This window comes from Orbicella faveolata, unplaced genomic scaffold (assembly GCF_042242905.1).
Source record: "Orbicella faveolata isolate gen_17 unplaced genomic scaffold, um_ofav_v1 contig_3, whole genome shotgun sequence".
NCBI lineage: Eukaryota > Metazoa > Cnidaria > Anthozoa > Scleractinia > Merulinidae > Orbicella > Orbicella faveolata.
In genome coordinates, this window is record NW_028301558.1 from 8,665,001 (window position 1) to 8,681,300 (window position 16,300).

Below are 16,300 nucleotides of genomic sequence, written 5' to 3' on the forward strand. Positions count from 1 at the left end.
ACCGAGGGTAGTCAGCAACGATTTGTCAACGGTCAAACCAAAATGTTCCCCGGGTACCCTCGTGCTTTAGTTGTCAAACCCATAAAGGGAGTGCCCGGTTACCCGGGGAGCATTTTGGTTTGACCGTTGACAAATCGTTGCTGACTACCCCCGGTCGGGCTAATTATGGTTACCCAACACCGCGAAAGTGTCCTAACTTTTGTGACGCGGCTGTTTTCGAGTTTGCGAGCGAAGCAATCTCGAAATAAATGTATCGTTGCGAAGGCGTTGTGGACGGAATCGCGTAGCGAGTGAACTGACATGGAACTTCAACATTTCTTCTTCGATTCTACGGAGGAATTGAGCCGGCAGGGTTATTTTCAGTGGATTTATTCGCTTCGAGCGGCGGGCACTCCGGAAATCAGTGTCCGGCCTTGTCTTTCTTTTAGTAGTGGAAACCCACAGAACGATAACTCGCCGAAATCGCGTTAGATCGGCCCGAGGAGATGGCAAACAACAAAGAATACAACACGGCAACAGGGTAAGTAGATTTTATTCACAAAATATAAGAATAATTGGCTTTTCAAGCGAAGCCCTTGCATTCCCATACAAACCTTTATAAATTCAAACCGTTGTAACACAACACCTCCATATACTGCAAGGCGGGAGTCATGTTTCGCGTGGTCAAATTCGGTCGTTATGTAATAGTACATGCCATATGTCACGTTAGCCTGAACGTTCGCATGAAAAGGAAAAAAAAAGGATAACATTGAGAGCTTGGGCCGCCTGTGGACACTTTCGCGGTATTGGATAACTATAATTAGCCCGACCGGGGGTAGTCAGCAACGATTTGTCAACGGTCAAACCAAAATGCTCCCCGGGTAACCGGGCACTCCCTTTATGGGTTTGACAACTAAAGCACGAGGGTACCCGGGGAGCATTTTGGTTTGACCGTTGACAAATCGTTGCTGACTACCCCCGATCGGGCTAATTATAGTTTTCAGTGGATTTATTCGCTTCGAGCGGCGGGCACTCCGGAAATCAGTGTCCAGCCTTGTCTTTCTTTTAGTAGTGGAAACCCACAGAACGATAACTCGCCGAAATCGCGTTAGATAGGCCCGAGGAGCTGGCAAATAACAAAGAATACAACACAGCAACAGGGTATGTAGATTTTATTCACAAAATATAAGAATAATTGGCTTTTCAAGCAAAGCCGTTGCATTCCCATACAAACCTTTATAAATTCAAACCGTTGTAACACAACACCTCCATATCCTGGAAGGCGGGAGTCATGTTTCGCGTGGTCAAATTCGGTCGTTATGTAATAGTACATGCCATATGTCACGTTAGCCTGAACGTTCGCATAAAAAGGAAAAAAAAAAAGGATAACATTGAGAGCTTGGGCCGCCTGTGCTTTGGTTAGCTCGTTCGTTCGTTCGTTCGTTCTTTCTTTCTTTCGCGTTAGCTCGTTCGTTCTTTCTTTCGTTAGCTCGTTCGTTCGTTCGTTCTTTCTTCCGCGTTAGCTCGTTCGTTCTTTCTTTCTTTCGTTAGCTCGTTCGTTCGTGCGTGCGTTCGTTCGTTCATTCTTTCATTCATAGTTTTTTTGCCTGGCAACAGAATAGATGACCACATACTTTACGGACTTTCAAAGACAAATTTGTGAAGCGAACAACTGCCATTAACAGAAACTTACTAATGAATAATCAAAACCTTATTTATCTGGGATTGCTTTTACGTACTAGGGACCATACATTGAACCCAGGATTTTATTAATAGCACATCAAATTAGAATAGTTCCTGTTAGTCATTCACTAACTAATCATTTGGCTAGTTAGTTATTTCTATTGTCTTTCTTTTAATTTAGGCCAATGCAGTTTGATTTATTTTACTCCGAAGAAAGCCTATGCAACTTACCAAGTGAGCCGTGTGGTTAACTAGTATCAGGTTCAAAATATGTGTCGCAAATTAAAACATTGTCTAGTAATATTGGGCTGGAAAACATTAGCTTTGACGAGAAGGGAACTTCGTCTTCTTGCTGTAATAATGTGCACAGTGGCTTTAATAGCTATATTGGTAGATGGTGTGTTCGTGAAGTCGGACCACTCCACTGCACCTCCTACTTTTCCCAGCGGCTATATTCCTCGCCACGATTGTACATCTTGGAAAACAACTCCGCAGCACAAAACTACTTTGATTACCAAGACTGCTTGTGAACGAGATTATTTCCTTCTTATCCTGGTCTCGACTGCACCGGCAAATTTGGAAAGGAGAAATTTAATTCGTGAAACTTGGGGTACTGATATCCATCTGACTGCACCTGAGTGGAAGACATACTTTCTCCTTGGTCAAACAAGGAATCAAACACAATCAGATCTTCTTCAAACAGAAAATAGCATCTATGGTGACATGATTCGTGCGGATTATTATGAACATTACTGGAACCAGAGTTTGAAGATACAGATGGCCTTCGAATGGGCAGCCAGATATTGTGGTTTTTCTTACCTTCTCAAAGCAGACGACGATGTGCTGGTTAACAACAAAGATTTGATTAAATTCTTGCAAAGACGAACAACACCAAACAAAGGGCTTTTTATGGGCATGCTGCACCACAATCCTATAGTACGTCGAGAAGGGAAATGGAATGTCAGTTATGAAGAGTACAATCACACACACTATCCAGATTTCTGTAGTGGTGCAGGCTTTGTTATGTCATATGATGTTATCGGGTGTCTGGTTGCTTTATTTGATGTGATTAAGCCGTATAGAATGGACGATGTTTATGTGGGAATGCTTGCAAACGAGTCCGGTGTGATAGCGGTGGATCATAGCGGATTCTATATGCCAATTGATGACTACGATGATTGTATTTTTGTGCCAAACACTCTTGTTCAGCATCGAGCTACTGAACAATGTTTAATCAAACTGTTACGTATGCACGGTAAAGATTTTCCTTATGGCACAAACCTAGGATCGTTCTTTTGATGATTTATTTTGAGTTATTCGTTTTTTTAGATTATTGAAAACAAATTCAATTCTTCTTGTCAGGAGGAAATACGGTTCGTAAATGTATAAAATTGCTACTGGACAAATGTGATGATTTGAATTGTGTGATCATGATCGCAGAACCACTTAAAGAATATTCCTCTTCTGTATAGACGCTTATCGACCCTTTCCATCAGTGGCGACTAAATTTGAATAACAATACTTAATTGTACATCCTAAGCCTCACATTCATGTAAAAATCCTTTCTACAAAATTTTTTGGAAAGACTTGTCTCCTCTTCTAATAAGTGCACTCAACTATTCATATGATGAAGGAAGCCTTTCGATCACACAGAGACGCGGAATCATTAAACTCATACCAAAAAAAGACGCAGAACCGCACTTAATTAAAAACTGGCGGCCACTAACTCTTCTCAACTGCGACTACAAAATAGCTGCGAAAGCTATCGCAAACCGAATAAAATCTGTTATCCCAAAACTTATCAATAACGACCAGACCGGTTTCCTAAAAGGACGATTTATTGGAGAAAACATTAGATTGATAGATAACATTATGAACTACGCCTCTCAAAAAACATCCCAGGGCTATTGCTTTTTATAGATTTTGAAAAGGCCTTTGACTCGCTAGAATGGTCTTTCATTGAGCGCACGCTCCAGTATTTTGGTTTTGGCTCTTCTTTAATAAGCTGGTTTCAAACATTTTACAAGAACATCGAAAGCTGTGTCCTAAACAATGACTGGGCGAGTGGTTTTTTCCAACTACAAAGAGGTGTTAGGCAAGGTTGCCCTCTTTCGCCGTACCTATTTATATTATCTGCTGAAATCTTACCTAAAGCAACCAGATCGAACAAGAACATTAAAGGAATATCTGTAAACAACTCAGAAATTAAAATTAGCCAGTATGTAGATGACACAACCTTCATTCTTAACGGCACTAGTGAGTCATTATCCGCCACACTTCAGGTGATCGAAACGTTTGGCAGTATGTCTGGCCTCAGACTCAACAGTAAAAAGACCGAAGCTCTATGGATTGGATCGATGGTGGGAAATAAGGAAAAACTTTTTCCCGAGAAGAACTTTAAATGGCCAGAAAACAAAGTAAAGGTCCTTGGTGTCTGGCTCTCTACCGATCCCAATATCACATTAAATATAAACTATAGAGAAAAAGCGGACAAAATTAAAAACATCTGAAGCAATTGGAAATATCGCCGGCTAACATTACTCGGCAAAGTTCAAGTTATTAAAAGCTTAGCTGCATCTCAACTTACGTATATTTTAGCTCCGCTGGCGACAAATCATAAAACTATCAAAGAAATAAACGATCTTTTCTACAGCTTTCTTTGGGACAATAAGGGCGATAAGATTAAGCGAAGTGTCATGATAAACGACTATAAAAACGGAGGCTTAAAAATGGTTGACATTGTTTCGTTTACCAAATCGCTCAAGACTGCTTGGATTAAAAAATACCATGACGATTCTAACCACGGAAAATGGAAAGATTTTTTTGAACTTGAACTTAGCAAATATGGCGGCAAACTAGTCTTCACATGTAATCTAAACAAGCTTGACACTTCAAAGTTGATATCGGTCCAAGACCCTTTTCTACAAGAAATTTTAGAAATATGGTCAGAGGTTAATTTTGATGATAAATTCGAAACCGAGCAGCAATTTCTTGAACAACACATATGGCATAATTCGCTAATTAGGATCGAAAACAGACCGGTCTTCTACAAACATCTTTTCCTGCATGGAATCACTAAGGTAGCCCAGTTAATGACGAACTCGCGCAGTTTTCTCCCCCTTGCAGATTTTATCAGCACTTACAATATACGAATACAACCCATTAAGTATTTCGGCCTTATTTCTGCCCTTTGGCACCATTATAACACTAACTTTCTCGGTAAAGAACCTAGTAGCACAGACTCTCCCGATTCCTTCTCCAAGACTTTTATTAAGAACGATAAAGCAAACAGAGCTGTATACCAGAAGCTCCTCTCTTTCAAAAGCACCGTTCCTTTTAAAAGCCAAGAGAAATGGAATGACAGCATTAAATCTGATGAAAGATGTTTTGCTGACTGGACTAGGGCCTATTGTCTGGCAGCTAGGTCCACAAAAAGCACAAAACTCGTAAACTTTCAATTCAGATTCCTTCATCGTATTTTATCAACGAACCTTTTGCCAACAAAAATTGATATAAAGCAGGACCCGAACTGTTCCTTTTGTACCAACCATTCTGAAAACCTGATCCACCTCTTCTGGAACTGTACAATAGTAGCCACCTTTTGGGAAAATTTGACTGAAAAACTTAAGCAGGTTAATCTAATGACCATAGACTATTCAAAACACACCGCCATATATCTGGGTCTGAGACCGGACACCTCTAAGTTTTCACTTCAACTAAATTTCTGCTTTCTTCTGGCAAGATATTATATATGAAGCTGCAGGGTCAACAAGAAGATCCCGATTTTAAAAACTTTTCTTGTGTCCCTAAAATCGCAGTTTCGCATAGAGTCCAACAACCTCGATACCGTTTCTAAGAAATGGAATCCTTTACTTCCATTTCTCAACATCACGGTACCATAAAAGCCATCTATCTACTTTCTGCAAGCGAATCAAGGCTAAAGTGCAATTGAGAGTTAGACATACCACCAACATTTTAAATTTAAATTACTTATCTCGGAAATTTTTCTGCACTGCTTATTTCTTAATTGTATCTATGATTAATTATTAATTATTAGTAATTGTTGTTAATAAAATTACTATATCAAGTACGTAGTTATTGGATAATATTTAAAAAACTAAAAACCGGCAGAGTCGCCTTTTATTTATTTTTATTTATTTATTGTTACCACTAGTTTTATCGTTTGTTGTTAAACCTGTTTTAGGTATTTTAATGTAAGTAATTAGGTAACTTTTTTGTATGTTATTCTGTATGTGAACAAATAAATAGATAAATGAAAAAAAAAACAAAAAACAAAAAACAAAAAACAAAAACATGAGTACGAGGCTTGAAAGAAGTACAAAGCATTGTTATTCAAATTAAGGCGCCATTTATGCAAAGGGTCTATTTAGCGATGAAAGTCCCATTCCTGGTTAGGACGATGTTAGTCTGGGAATCTAAAAATCCGTACGGTTACTCTTGCTCTTTCCCCCATCCCTTCAATGAGTCAAACCCAGTCCAATAACCCAGGTAATCCCTGGGTTATTGGACCTTATTACTTTACTTTATTACCCAGGGAATAAGGCCCACATGGAGGATTAACTCTGTTTCCCTTCATCCTCTCTTGTTATCATAATGTCATGATTAAACGAAACGGAGGCTCCTGGTAGGAAAATAAAAAAAAACCGGTTTGTTTCGAGATTCCAAGGAAATTCTGAGGCCGTGAGTGATCCAAAAATAGCTTCAGAGAGATTACCTTAGAAATAAGGACTATATGGTACCCTTCATCCTCTCTTACAACTAAACAGTTTTCATTTTCAAAAAAAAATAAAAAAAAACTGCTCTAGGCGTCGCCCACAACGTTTGTTTCCTTTTTTTGTGAAACAGTTATCAACGCCATCTTCGTGGTTTGTTGCCAGCGCTGTTGACGCCAAAACACAGACTCTATCATGCGCAGTAAACGCTAGTTAACAAAAACTCGCGCAAACGTTTAGTAAGCGATAACTTTAGGGTAGCAGCTCTCGCAAGGTCTCAATGGCTCGATACCTTTTGAGAGAACAATAGAACAAACAACTGAAACAATCTCCCTATCCCAAACACAGTAACAGCTGCTACACTATGACGACATACAGAACTACAAGCTCACGATGTACTTCCGTCGGATAACTTTGACCTCTAGTGCGTGGACTCCTAAAATAGCTCTATCGCGAAAGTACTTGGCATATTGCTACTTCCCTTGAATGAGGCGCTAGTCCCGCACAGCTCATCATCTCCTAGGATTTTGTCAGGATTATCGTAACAATTCACCAGTAAATATTGTACGTGACCAAGAGTAGCGTGCAAGTTATACCACAGGGCCCAGTTGTTCAAAGGGTGAATAACGCCATTCCCTGCGGGTGTTCATCCGTGTTACAATGCCTGATTAGAATCTACACGAGAATAACTGAAGTAAATTGAGAGACACTGTATATACTGGTGCCAAACCTGTCTTACTGCAGTACCTATTCATGTTCACGGTCATGCAAAAGGTGTTTGTTGCAAAACGTGACGTAGTCAAAGAACCTGAATGCCGATTGTTGCTATCCAAGTGACGGCAAAACAAACCACACCATCCACTGGATAATGATTTATCTGGCCCCGGTTGTTCGAAGGCATGATGACGCTATCCACCGGATAAATCGCTATCCAGCGGATAAGTGTTAACAAAACAAACCACGATATCCACTGGATAGTAATTTATCCGGTAGAGAGTGTTGTCCATCTTTTGAACAACTGGGGCCTGGTGGATAGCGTTATCCATCCTTTGGATAACTGGGACCAGGTTCCCCAAATTTACGGCACGACGAGTCGAGATAATTTAGGAAACAGCTCGTACTTCTGAAACACTTTATTTCGCAATGTAATCATGTATTTGTTCGAAATACAAATACAACAAATACAAGAAAACATTAAACATTATTTGAAATTATCTGTTAACCACATACAATGCATTACGAAGGAGTGACTGCACTACAACAATTTAGGACACTTCAACCACATCAACAACAGCTAGCGCGCTTATGAAATGTCTAGACTCAACTGATCTATGCTGACTACATAGACCTCCCTCAGCTGATAATATCCCCCAATTGGGAGCAAGAAATGCAAGCAATTAATTATGCCTCCTCCTCATAGCTACTGCGAATTTTATATTGTAACTAGTGTAATAAACCATAGCGTACTACCGGAGCATTTTTACCTTACCAGTCAGGGACGAATCAAGTTACTTGTATTAACATATTGCCAGTACTTGTCAATGTTAAAACCATACAGTATACCAATACGTGTGCTCAATAAGATTTTTGGTTAATAAATTACAAACGTGACTCTTCATTGATCAAAAAGAGAGTTAAACTAGTAAAATGCTCCATCCTTTGTCAGACAGAACAACAACGGTCTATCATATTGTCACTACTGTTCCTTCCTCATCGCTTATGGCAGACCCAGAAGCGAAACTCTCTCTTGAATTCTCAAAAATGGAACTCAGATCAGTAGGCAAATCATCTTCATCATCGACATCATCGCAAACGTCTTCGTCACAAGCTCGCTTCCTCTCATTTTCGTCGAACTGTTGGTTCGCCTCTGCTTCTTCGCTGATCACAATAATATCCGGGATATTTCTCATGACGGCCCGCCTTTCGTTCTTCATTTTAGCACCACGCAAATCAAACCTTACCTTCCGATTTTTGCCTTTTACGTTGCTTTGGTCTGGCTTTGTATCGCCGAGATTTGAAATCTTACGATCAACTGCGGGTTTTTCTTCGCTCTTCTCACGCTCTTGACTGTGCTCGAATCCAGCGTTCTCGTGGCTTTCAGCAATTCTTGTAATTGCCGTGGCGTCGGTTGCGTGACCGTCTATCGTATCAGAATCTTCATTCCGTTCACTGCTGTCAGTACAGGAATGAGGGGTAGTCTCATAATGATTTAAAGCAACAGCTTTCCTTTTCTGTGAAAACAGTATGATGTAGTCAATCATCGTTCTAACTGAAAACTAGGAGAGAAGTGCAAAAATCTGAATTGCAAAAACCTTGTGCAGTGCATGTACAGATTCGTTCGCCATGATCCTGAGCTTTGTAGGTGTATCTGCAAAACGTACTCGCGATTTTCCACTTATTGTCTTCAGCACGGGCCTTAATTGGTGTTAAAATTCTTGTAAGTGAGGTAAAGAAGCAAGCGTTTACCAAGTCATTGTCCGCACTTCTGCCTTCTCGAGTCAAACCCAAGCGGGCATCGAAGAAGAGCCCATACCACTATGCGTAAGTCTTCTTTAAAGATACCTAAACTGGTTTGCATTGAAGCTAGATGTTTTCAAACGCGACTTGCACGGCCGGCGGATCGAGATTGTTTCTTTTAAATCGTTTTTTGCAACTAACTGTGATGTTGTAAAACTAATATCGTACTTCTTCTTATCGATTGTTTTACATCTCTTTCCCTGTTAGTTCCGAGAATTTCTTTTCACATCAGGACATGTTGCCGATTAGTTGACGATTCTGGTTCCTTATTTTGTCGTTTACTCTATTTTATAGGGATCTTGCAAAGAGAAACTACCCTAATTAGCTCAGTGCATCGTTTAAGTGACACTTACAGCCTCATTTTTTTTCCCTTCCTGATTTTTCAGTTTGTAAGTGGCACTTCCTCTTCTATTGAGAAAAGTAAAGTCCATTAGGGTGGCTTACTACAGTTTTGATGGATTATAACAGCCCAACTTCTAACTCTTTTAAAAAATGTTCCAAGATGTTTTTTTCTTTCTCTATTTACTGTTTACCTTAAAAGTCTTTTACCATTCTATGTAAAACTTGGACAATTAAACGTCAACAAATGGCCAAAATGAACGACCGAGTACTGAAGGAGAGACTGGGCACTAGTAGGTTAAATCACGTTTTTCTCAAAATCTACGAGTATGACCCCACCTCAAAATTTCAGGAATAAGAAATTGGCTCTGATTTAACATTCATGCAAAGTAAAATAAAAATCTGTACGATAGATTTTTCGCAAACTAAGAAAATGTGAAATCAAAAATAGCTCAACATCTGTCTTACAGATTTTTTAAGAATTTTGGCTCTAAACGTGATTCACCCCTACAAATCAACTGTGAAAATTTCACCATGGGTTGTACGATAGGTTTTCGAGCAATCCTCAATCAAAGACTGGATTTTACAACCTTGGAGGAGAACTGAATTGCTCATGCTCTTTATTTAAGCGCGAGCTCTTGTGACGCCATGTATCGCGTGCGAGAAAGCAAGAGTAATTTAGAGCTCTTTTACCGGTTGTTCATTCAGTTTTTATGTCACATTTTTTTGGCCCTAGGTTTAAACACATGTTTGAACGGAGTATGAAACTATTGCTACGTATACCGAAGTGATTTAACGTCTTTCAAGTGCTGAAGTGGTTTTCGTTTCTTCTTAGGGTTGCTTGCGTCATTTGTGCACGCGCGATTAGTATTGACGTCTGGCAAGCAATCATAGCGCGCGCTACTAGTCTCCGAAAAACTGTAGTAAGCAACCTTAAATACTGCCATGCATCAGGTTTTTCGAAAGCCAAATGATACCGATCCATGATTAAACGCTGATTGAATTTGCAATTTGTCTTGTATAAAGTGTTTTTCGTTGCTAATGTTTCGTGAAATTTGCGATTAGACAAGGTTGATAATGCAGGACATAAAATATAAACAGAAAAACGCTCTTCGCGGTTATTACAGTTTATTTTATATACACGTTAATCCTGGATTAGCTAATCATACTTTGAAAAACCAGGCCCTGGAAATTTCCAAGTTAGTGTTTGCCTCGGCTTTAAGCTTGCTATAAATACAGTGAATGACCAACGGTCCTTTTAGCATGGTGACATGGTACAAAACAGAGTAGCAGATAGAGTATAATTATTACTTTTTTTCCTAAGTAAGGAAGGTTTTATACTAAACGAAAACTACTCACAATGACGTGCGTGGCAATGTAATATCACCCTGAGAAACAAATTACAACAGAAAAAAGTCAAAATACAAAATAACCTTTACAACTTTACCAAAGTAAAGAGAAGTCCGCGTGTCCTCCAACTCGTCAAAACCTACTGAAGCTAAATTAACTTTTTGAGTGTCTTCATATCGGAGATAAACAGTGCGACTGCCATTCGCCGTTATAAACCGCTTTTTCCTCAAACGGGCAGTTCGTCTGTGTGGCAGTTCGATAAAGAGACAGACAGAGACTGGCAGACCAACAGACCGAACGGCTGACTGACATGGATGCACAATTAGACAGACAGACAGACAGACAGAGAACAGGACTGTCCCTCTATCAGAAAGGCACACGTTCAAGCAATGCCCAAAATAACTGACTTCTCGTAACCATTGTCACTTGCTCTGTTTAAACACGCTCTCTCCTAAAACTTGTCCGTTTTAACTTACTTTTTTGTTGTCTTATTTCATTGTAATTGTAATTTGGTTTGTTAGTTTGTAGGTACATCATGTCTATTATTTTCATGAATTTCTCCGTTCCTTCCTGGTTTCTCACCTGTACCGAGAGTTGACTAATTTTGTAAATAGGGGGGCCAACTAGAAAACTGAATGGTTTGCTTGATCCCCATACTCTAACTTTAATATTTATCAACCGTAAAGGTTTATTGTAAACATACAAAAGCTGTAATTTTATCTATAAATGTAAATTGCGAGGAAACAAAGTATGCTATGTCATGCACTTGCAAAGCAACATACCGAGCAACAAGGAGCTGCATCCTTCTGTACTGCATACTTGGTTGTGTCTCTCCTATGACAAAAAGCAAATCTTCAGTATGGCTTCGAATGAGAAAATGCACATGATGTCATGCTCAACTAACGCTGTTGTTGTTGTTGTTGTTAACAATTCAATTCAATTCAGTACCTTTATTTACACTATATAGGGCATTTTATATACATTTTATAGCTAAAGTTAATATAAAAGTAAAAAATAAAAATGCGTCACAAAAAAACATAACAATTAGTTTAGTCCGAACAAAATTTACGCAACAATGCACACCGACATTGAAACCTACTTTTACGCAACCTTTCGCACAACTAAGAGGGCACCGAAACGGAACAAAGAGACGGTCAGAACCAATGATAAGGTGGTAAGAGCCAATGTTGATAGGGGGGAAGCCAAGAATGAGGGTAAAATGCCAGTGGTGAGTGAGCGGAAAAGGACGATGTGGGCAGGAGCTAGTCATGAGAGTAAGGGAGCCAGGAATGCGGGTTAGAGGCAGTGGTGAGAGGGTGATGCGGGCACGAGCCAGTGATGAAAGTATGAGAGGGCGTGAGCCTTTAATGAGAGTGCAGGAGCCAGAGATGGCGTCCAGTTCTTAGGCATCTTATAGACCTGTTGGAAATTCTGTCTCTGAGGTAATTATATCAGACATCTAAATTTATTGAAACGCTTCAGTAGAAAATAAACACAACAACAACAACAATTGTGTCTTCTTCCCTTCCCAATTCAATGTTGATCTCCTAAAAATCGAAAACAGTGTATAAATATGCTTTGACTGAGTGGGGTAGAGGAAAGAGAGCGCGTCTCGTACAATGATATATTTTTTTTTTCGTGAACAGCAATCTCACCTAAAACTGACAGTGTCTAAAATCTTTCTGCAGTGTGTAGCGGATAAACAAACTATCCCCAAAAAGAGCATTTCAAAAAAACCGCCTTAGGCGCATCTTGAATTTGAACTTGGTTTTCGCATTAGGAACTTTGGAGTTCAGGTTTCAAATGAACCAGCAGTTTTATTTTACAGTGTAGCTGTAAGCATATTTACAGAGATCGTCGAGTTCCATCAGCCTTGGCATCAATAAATGCTTCAATGCCGGGAACATCCATAGAGCTGAAATAAAATGAAAATAAAAAGACTAATAAACATCATGTTGTTGGAAACATAATTAGGTTTAAGTTTGGAACTTTTTGCCTTTTCTATAAAGTCATGTAGTTCTACTTTTAATGAATCTGAGTTCAAATAAGAACTTCTAGTTGGATTTTCGAGTTATACGTCTTTAGTATAATGACTAAAAGAAAAACTGTGTATAGCGTAAAGATAACTAGATAGTATCTACTAATGAAACTAACTATCTTCGAGCTAACTGCAATGCCACTCAGGCGTCAAGAGCAACTAAACCTCACACCGGCTTAAACTCTCGAAATGGATAATTCCGCCATTCCGCATTTGGATCAGAACCACTGGTGACTTTTGGGGAGGATACTATTCGTTCTTGTATCATTTGGTATCGCTTGTTTTTCAGTTTATCTATTAAACTGTATAGCTAGTACAAAGTTTAGTTGAGTTTGACATTTGCAGAGGTGCATGAAAGGAGTTCCTTCCCCGACAGCTTGCCTTGAAATGTTGAAATAATGTTCTTTCACGTGTACCATCTGTGTCCCCTTTGATTTGGTATTACCTTTTTAGTTTTTTTTTATTTCCAACTTAGCCTATGACTATTTTAAGCATAACCAAAAGGGAAAGGATTCTAACAGTAACAAAAAAAAAAAACTGAATTTGCTTACCGCTCGTATTTATTTCAATCTCTGATTAAATGGCCGAGAGGGGTAATCCCAGAAAAATTGGATGGAGGTTCCCAAAACCCTTACCCTATTTATGACCAAAATCTGCGATTTTCGCTTTCCTATTTATGACCTCACCAAAAATTTGAGACCCTATTTATGACCGTTGCGGCTGGTGCAGTTGCCCTAAACATAATTTATGAAGGGCTTTTGATGATGGTATAATCGATAATGATGAAAAGTAGCTTCTTCTAAGAAACATACCCAATTCAAGACTAGAGTGCAAAAACTATACCCTACTTCTAACCAAAATGGCCAAAATCGATACCCTGTTTATGACCAAAACGGCTGAAAAACCATACCCTTTGGGGACACACATACCTATATAACCCACATAAGGGAGTACCCCCTGGGATTATTAGACTACCTTGTTTTCTTTGCCGTCATGAATGCTTCTTTGCATTTCGTAAATTAGTTCAAGTTTGACAAAAATAATCAATCTCTTGTACTTACTACCAAGCCGTTGCTAGTGGAAACGGTGACTCCCCGTTATCAGTTGTCTTGTAAACAGTCTTCTGACTAGAAAATGTAGTAGGTGAAGAATTTTTCATCAAAACCCGCCAAATTAAAGCCAAACAGTGGGTGTTTTAGGACAGATCCCTGTGATAGTGTGCCCTCTAACTGCGTGGCACTAGGCTACCCATGAGACTCAATAAAACATTGTTATTGTTTGTGAACCCGGAAGGCCACTTTCAAACGTGAACTGCCCGCATTGGCGTCTTACTGGGGTGACAGACTAGCAACTGTCCAAGGTAAATTTTCCATTGTCACCCTCTAATCAGGAACAGCCACCTTATTCTGTCCTTCTTATTGAATCCATGGATTGTGGTATCATACGTTTATCTCGTTAATTAAAAGATGAAGATGGTGTTTACGCGGACCCACGCTCATCTTCTTTGAGAGTCTTTTTTCGAATGTGCCTGTTGTTCACGTTTTCACATTCAAATTAAATTCGATCCATAGTTAATCGAGGGGAATGGTTAAGAAGCCTGACAAATTTCTTTACAAGGACCTGGACCTGACTGGGCGTCATAACCATTCCTCTCCTTTAACTATGATCAAACTTTACAAAGATGTAATCTTATGAATGTCACAACCTTGTAAAAATTCTCTTAAACAACTTTTTCTTTTTCAAATTTGCTACAGCATAAATCCGCGCTCGTAACAGTTTACATCTAGTCAATGCAAATTCACTGTCTTTAAAATTTCAACAATCAAACCTCGCTCATATTAAGCTTACCGTTTTTTCTTGCGACACGCGACAATTATGCCAATCACTCCTGCCACCCCGATACCAGCAGACAGTACTAACATAGCGGCGATTACAGCACTGAATTCGTTCCTTGAGCCTTTGGATGCTTCCGCTGTCTCGGCTGCTGGCATGCGTATATTCCATTTTCTGAAAATACTGCTGATCAGGCCGGTGTTATTTAGCAAGCCACTGAAATTCAATTACACGATAAAAAAAAATTGTCACGACAAACAACGACAAACAGAAGAAAAAGATTGCATAAACAAGGCAGCTGCAACTGGAAGGCAAACAAAAGAACGGTTCTTGACTGAAAATATTGCTACACAAAACTTTACTTTACGTGGTCTTCGAAACAGAGAACTGAGTATTTTTCAGTGACTTACCTCATAAAATCCTCCTGCGTCAGTATATTCAGCGTATTATTGTCGATAGCATGGAAATAGATAATGGTTCTAGGACGGAAGAAAGCAGCTATTTATGACACAGGGCAGTACTAGTAAAGTCTACATCGAGCCAAGTGTGTACTCTCAGTCACTTGAAGAGACTGAGAGTATTTCTACCACCACCTCCCCCCGTCTCTCCTAGATGGGATGAATGACCCATCAGATTGCATTCCCATGCGCACGAGTTCCATCAACATAAAGGAAATGTCTTCTTGAACATCCTACCCCTGAAAAGTGAGTGGGTCCTCCCTGAGTGCAGTTGTCATGATTACGTTTACAAAGAACTTACCGTCCGTCACCATTCTCTTGCATGTATTTAATTATCACTGTTCCCCCGGTAAGATTACGCAGCATGCTAAAGATAAAGTGGAGAAAATGTCAAGCAAAGACCAAAATGATCGCATGTGGCCAGTCACTACGCCGCCAGTTATCGCAGTAGACCAAGAGACCATATTTGTACTCTCGGTATTGCACTGGAACTAGCTTGCAATGGAGGCTCATACAGAGAATTTCATTAAAAACAAATTAATGTCATTTGCATTTGAAAAGACTGCCCACATTAGCCTCAGCTGCAAGCTACAATCGTGGACAAAAGTCCTTGGGACACTTATGTAATGTAACTGATTATCTGTGTTTTAGAACTGAAGTATGAAGAAAACGCTGCTATATCCTTTATAAATAAACGGGTTGCTGTCCCCCCTCCCTACCCAACACAATGTTGACAATCAGTTGAAATTGCACGTACTAGTTTTCAACATTGTATGGGGGGTGGGGGGCGAGGTTAGGCAGGTGAAGTTGTATTCGCGCCTGGCGTGTACGCAAAAGCGCCACAAGTGCAAATTTGTCCCAAGACTTTTGTCCATGATTGTAGTTACACTCCAATACCGAGAATACGAATATGGCCTATTAGCGGTTACAGTAAAACCTTGCAATCCATGGTAAGTGCGGGAAAACAGGATTCCAATTCATGGCTTTTACATCGTATGTATCTTTTGCTTATATGACTGCTGGTAATCGTTCAGTTTCCAGGAAATCCTACAAGCGGATCCAGTTAAATCTTAGTCGGCGATTAGTCTACTTGTATTCGCGTTTTCGAGGACGAGAAATGTCCCGAAAGAGTTTTGACGAACGTACCTCAAGTTAAACCACTAAAATGAAGCATCTTCAGCAATAGCTAGTGATCATACGTACACAGAGGGCAAAAAAAACCAAACCTTTCAATCTCGTTTCTCTTCTCTTGAACAAATTCAAGAGGAATACCAAGTTCAAGTGACAGCTTTGTGGAATCAGAGAGAACAAAAATCTGAAAAAGAAAAAGAAGCAGTTATTAGGAAATGTAAAATGATAATTGTTCTTTT

At 39.6% G+C, this 16,300-nt stretch overlaps 2 protein-coding genes and 1 pseudogene across 3 annotated transcripts in view; 2 read left to right on the top strand and 1 right to left on the bottom strand.

Moving 5' to 3' along the window:
* LOC110059134 (beta-1,3-galactosyltransferase 5-like) overlaps nt 1-5,749 on the top strand; it is a 13,051-nt gene extending 7,302 nt beyond the window's left edge. Inside the window, exons 1-2 of one of the 2 annotated variants that reach the window (XM_089297937.1) lie at nt 1-1,140; nt 1,844-5,749. The exon at nt 1-1,140 is cut by the window's left edge and continues 322 nt beyond it. In XM_089297937.1, coding sequence (XP_089154063.1) covers nt 1,933-2,961 — 1,029 coding nt within the window. In that variant the 5' untranslated portion in view covers nt 1-1,140; nt 1,844-1,932 and the 3' untranslated portion in view covers nt 2,962-5,749. The remainder of the gene's footprint in view (nt 1,141-1,843) is intronic. The other variant, XM_020765815.2, reaches the window with a different exon arrangement.
* On the top strand, nt 4,359-5,749 carry LOC149106254 (uncharacterized; annotated as a pseudogene).
* A 1,764-nt stretch (nt 5,750-7,513) lies between these two features.
* LOC110059126 (protein dachsous-like) overlaps nt 7,514-16,300 on the bottom strand; it is a 33,072-nt gene continuing 24,285 nt past the window's right edge. The window contains exons 29-38 of the mRNA XM_089297933.1: nt 16,157-16,245; nt 15,232-15,297; nt 14,883-14,951; nt 14,488-14,688; nt 13,701-13,766; nt 12,451-12,516; nt 11,384-11,435; nt 10,611-10,639; nt 9,266-9,320; nt 7,514-8,626 (exon numbers count right to left, since the gene is read on the bottom strand). Coding sequence (XP_089154059.1) covers nt 8,081-8,626; nt 9,266-9,320; nt 10,611-10,639; nt 11,384-11,435; nt 12,451-12,516; nt 13,701-13,766; nt 14,488-14,688; nt 14,883-14,951; nt 15,232-15,297; nt 16,157-16,245 — 1,239 coding nt within the window. The 3' untranslated portion in view covers nt 7,514-8,080. The remainder of the gene's footprint in view (nt 8,627-9,265; nt 9,321-10,610; nt 10,640-11,383; nt 11,436-12,450; nt 12,517-13,700; nt 13,767-14,487; nt 14,689-14,882; nt 14,952-15,231; nt 15,298-16,156; nt 16,246-16,300) is intronic.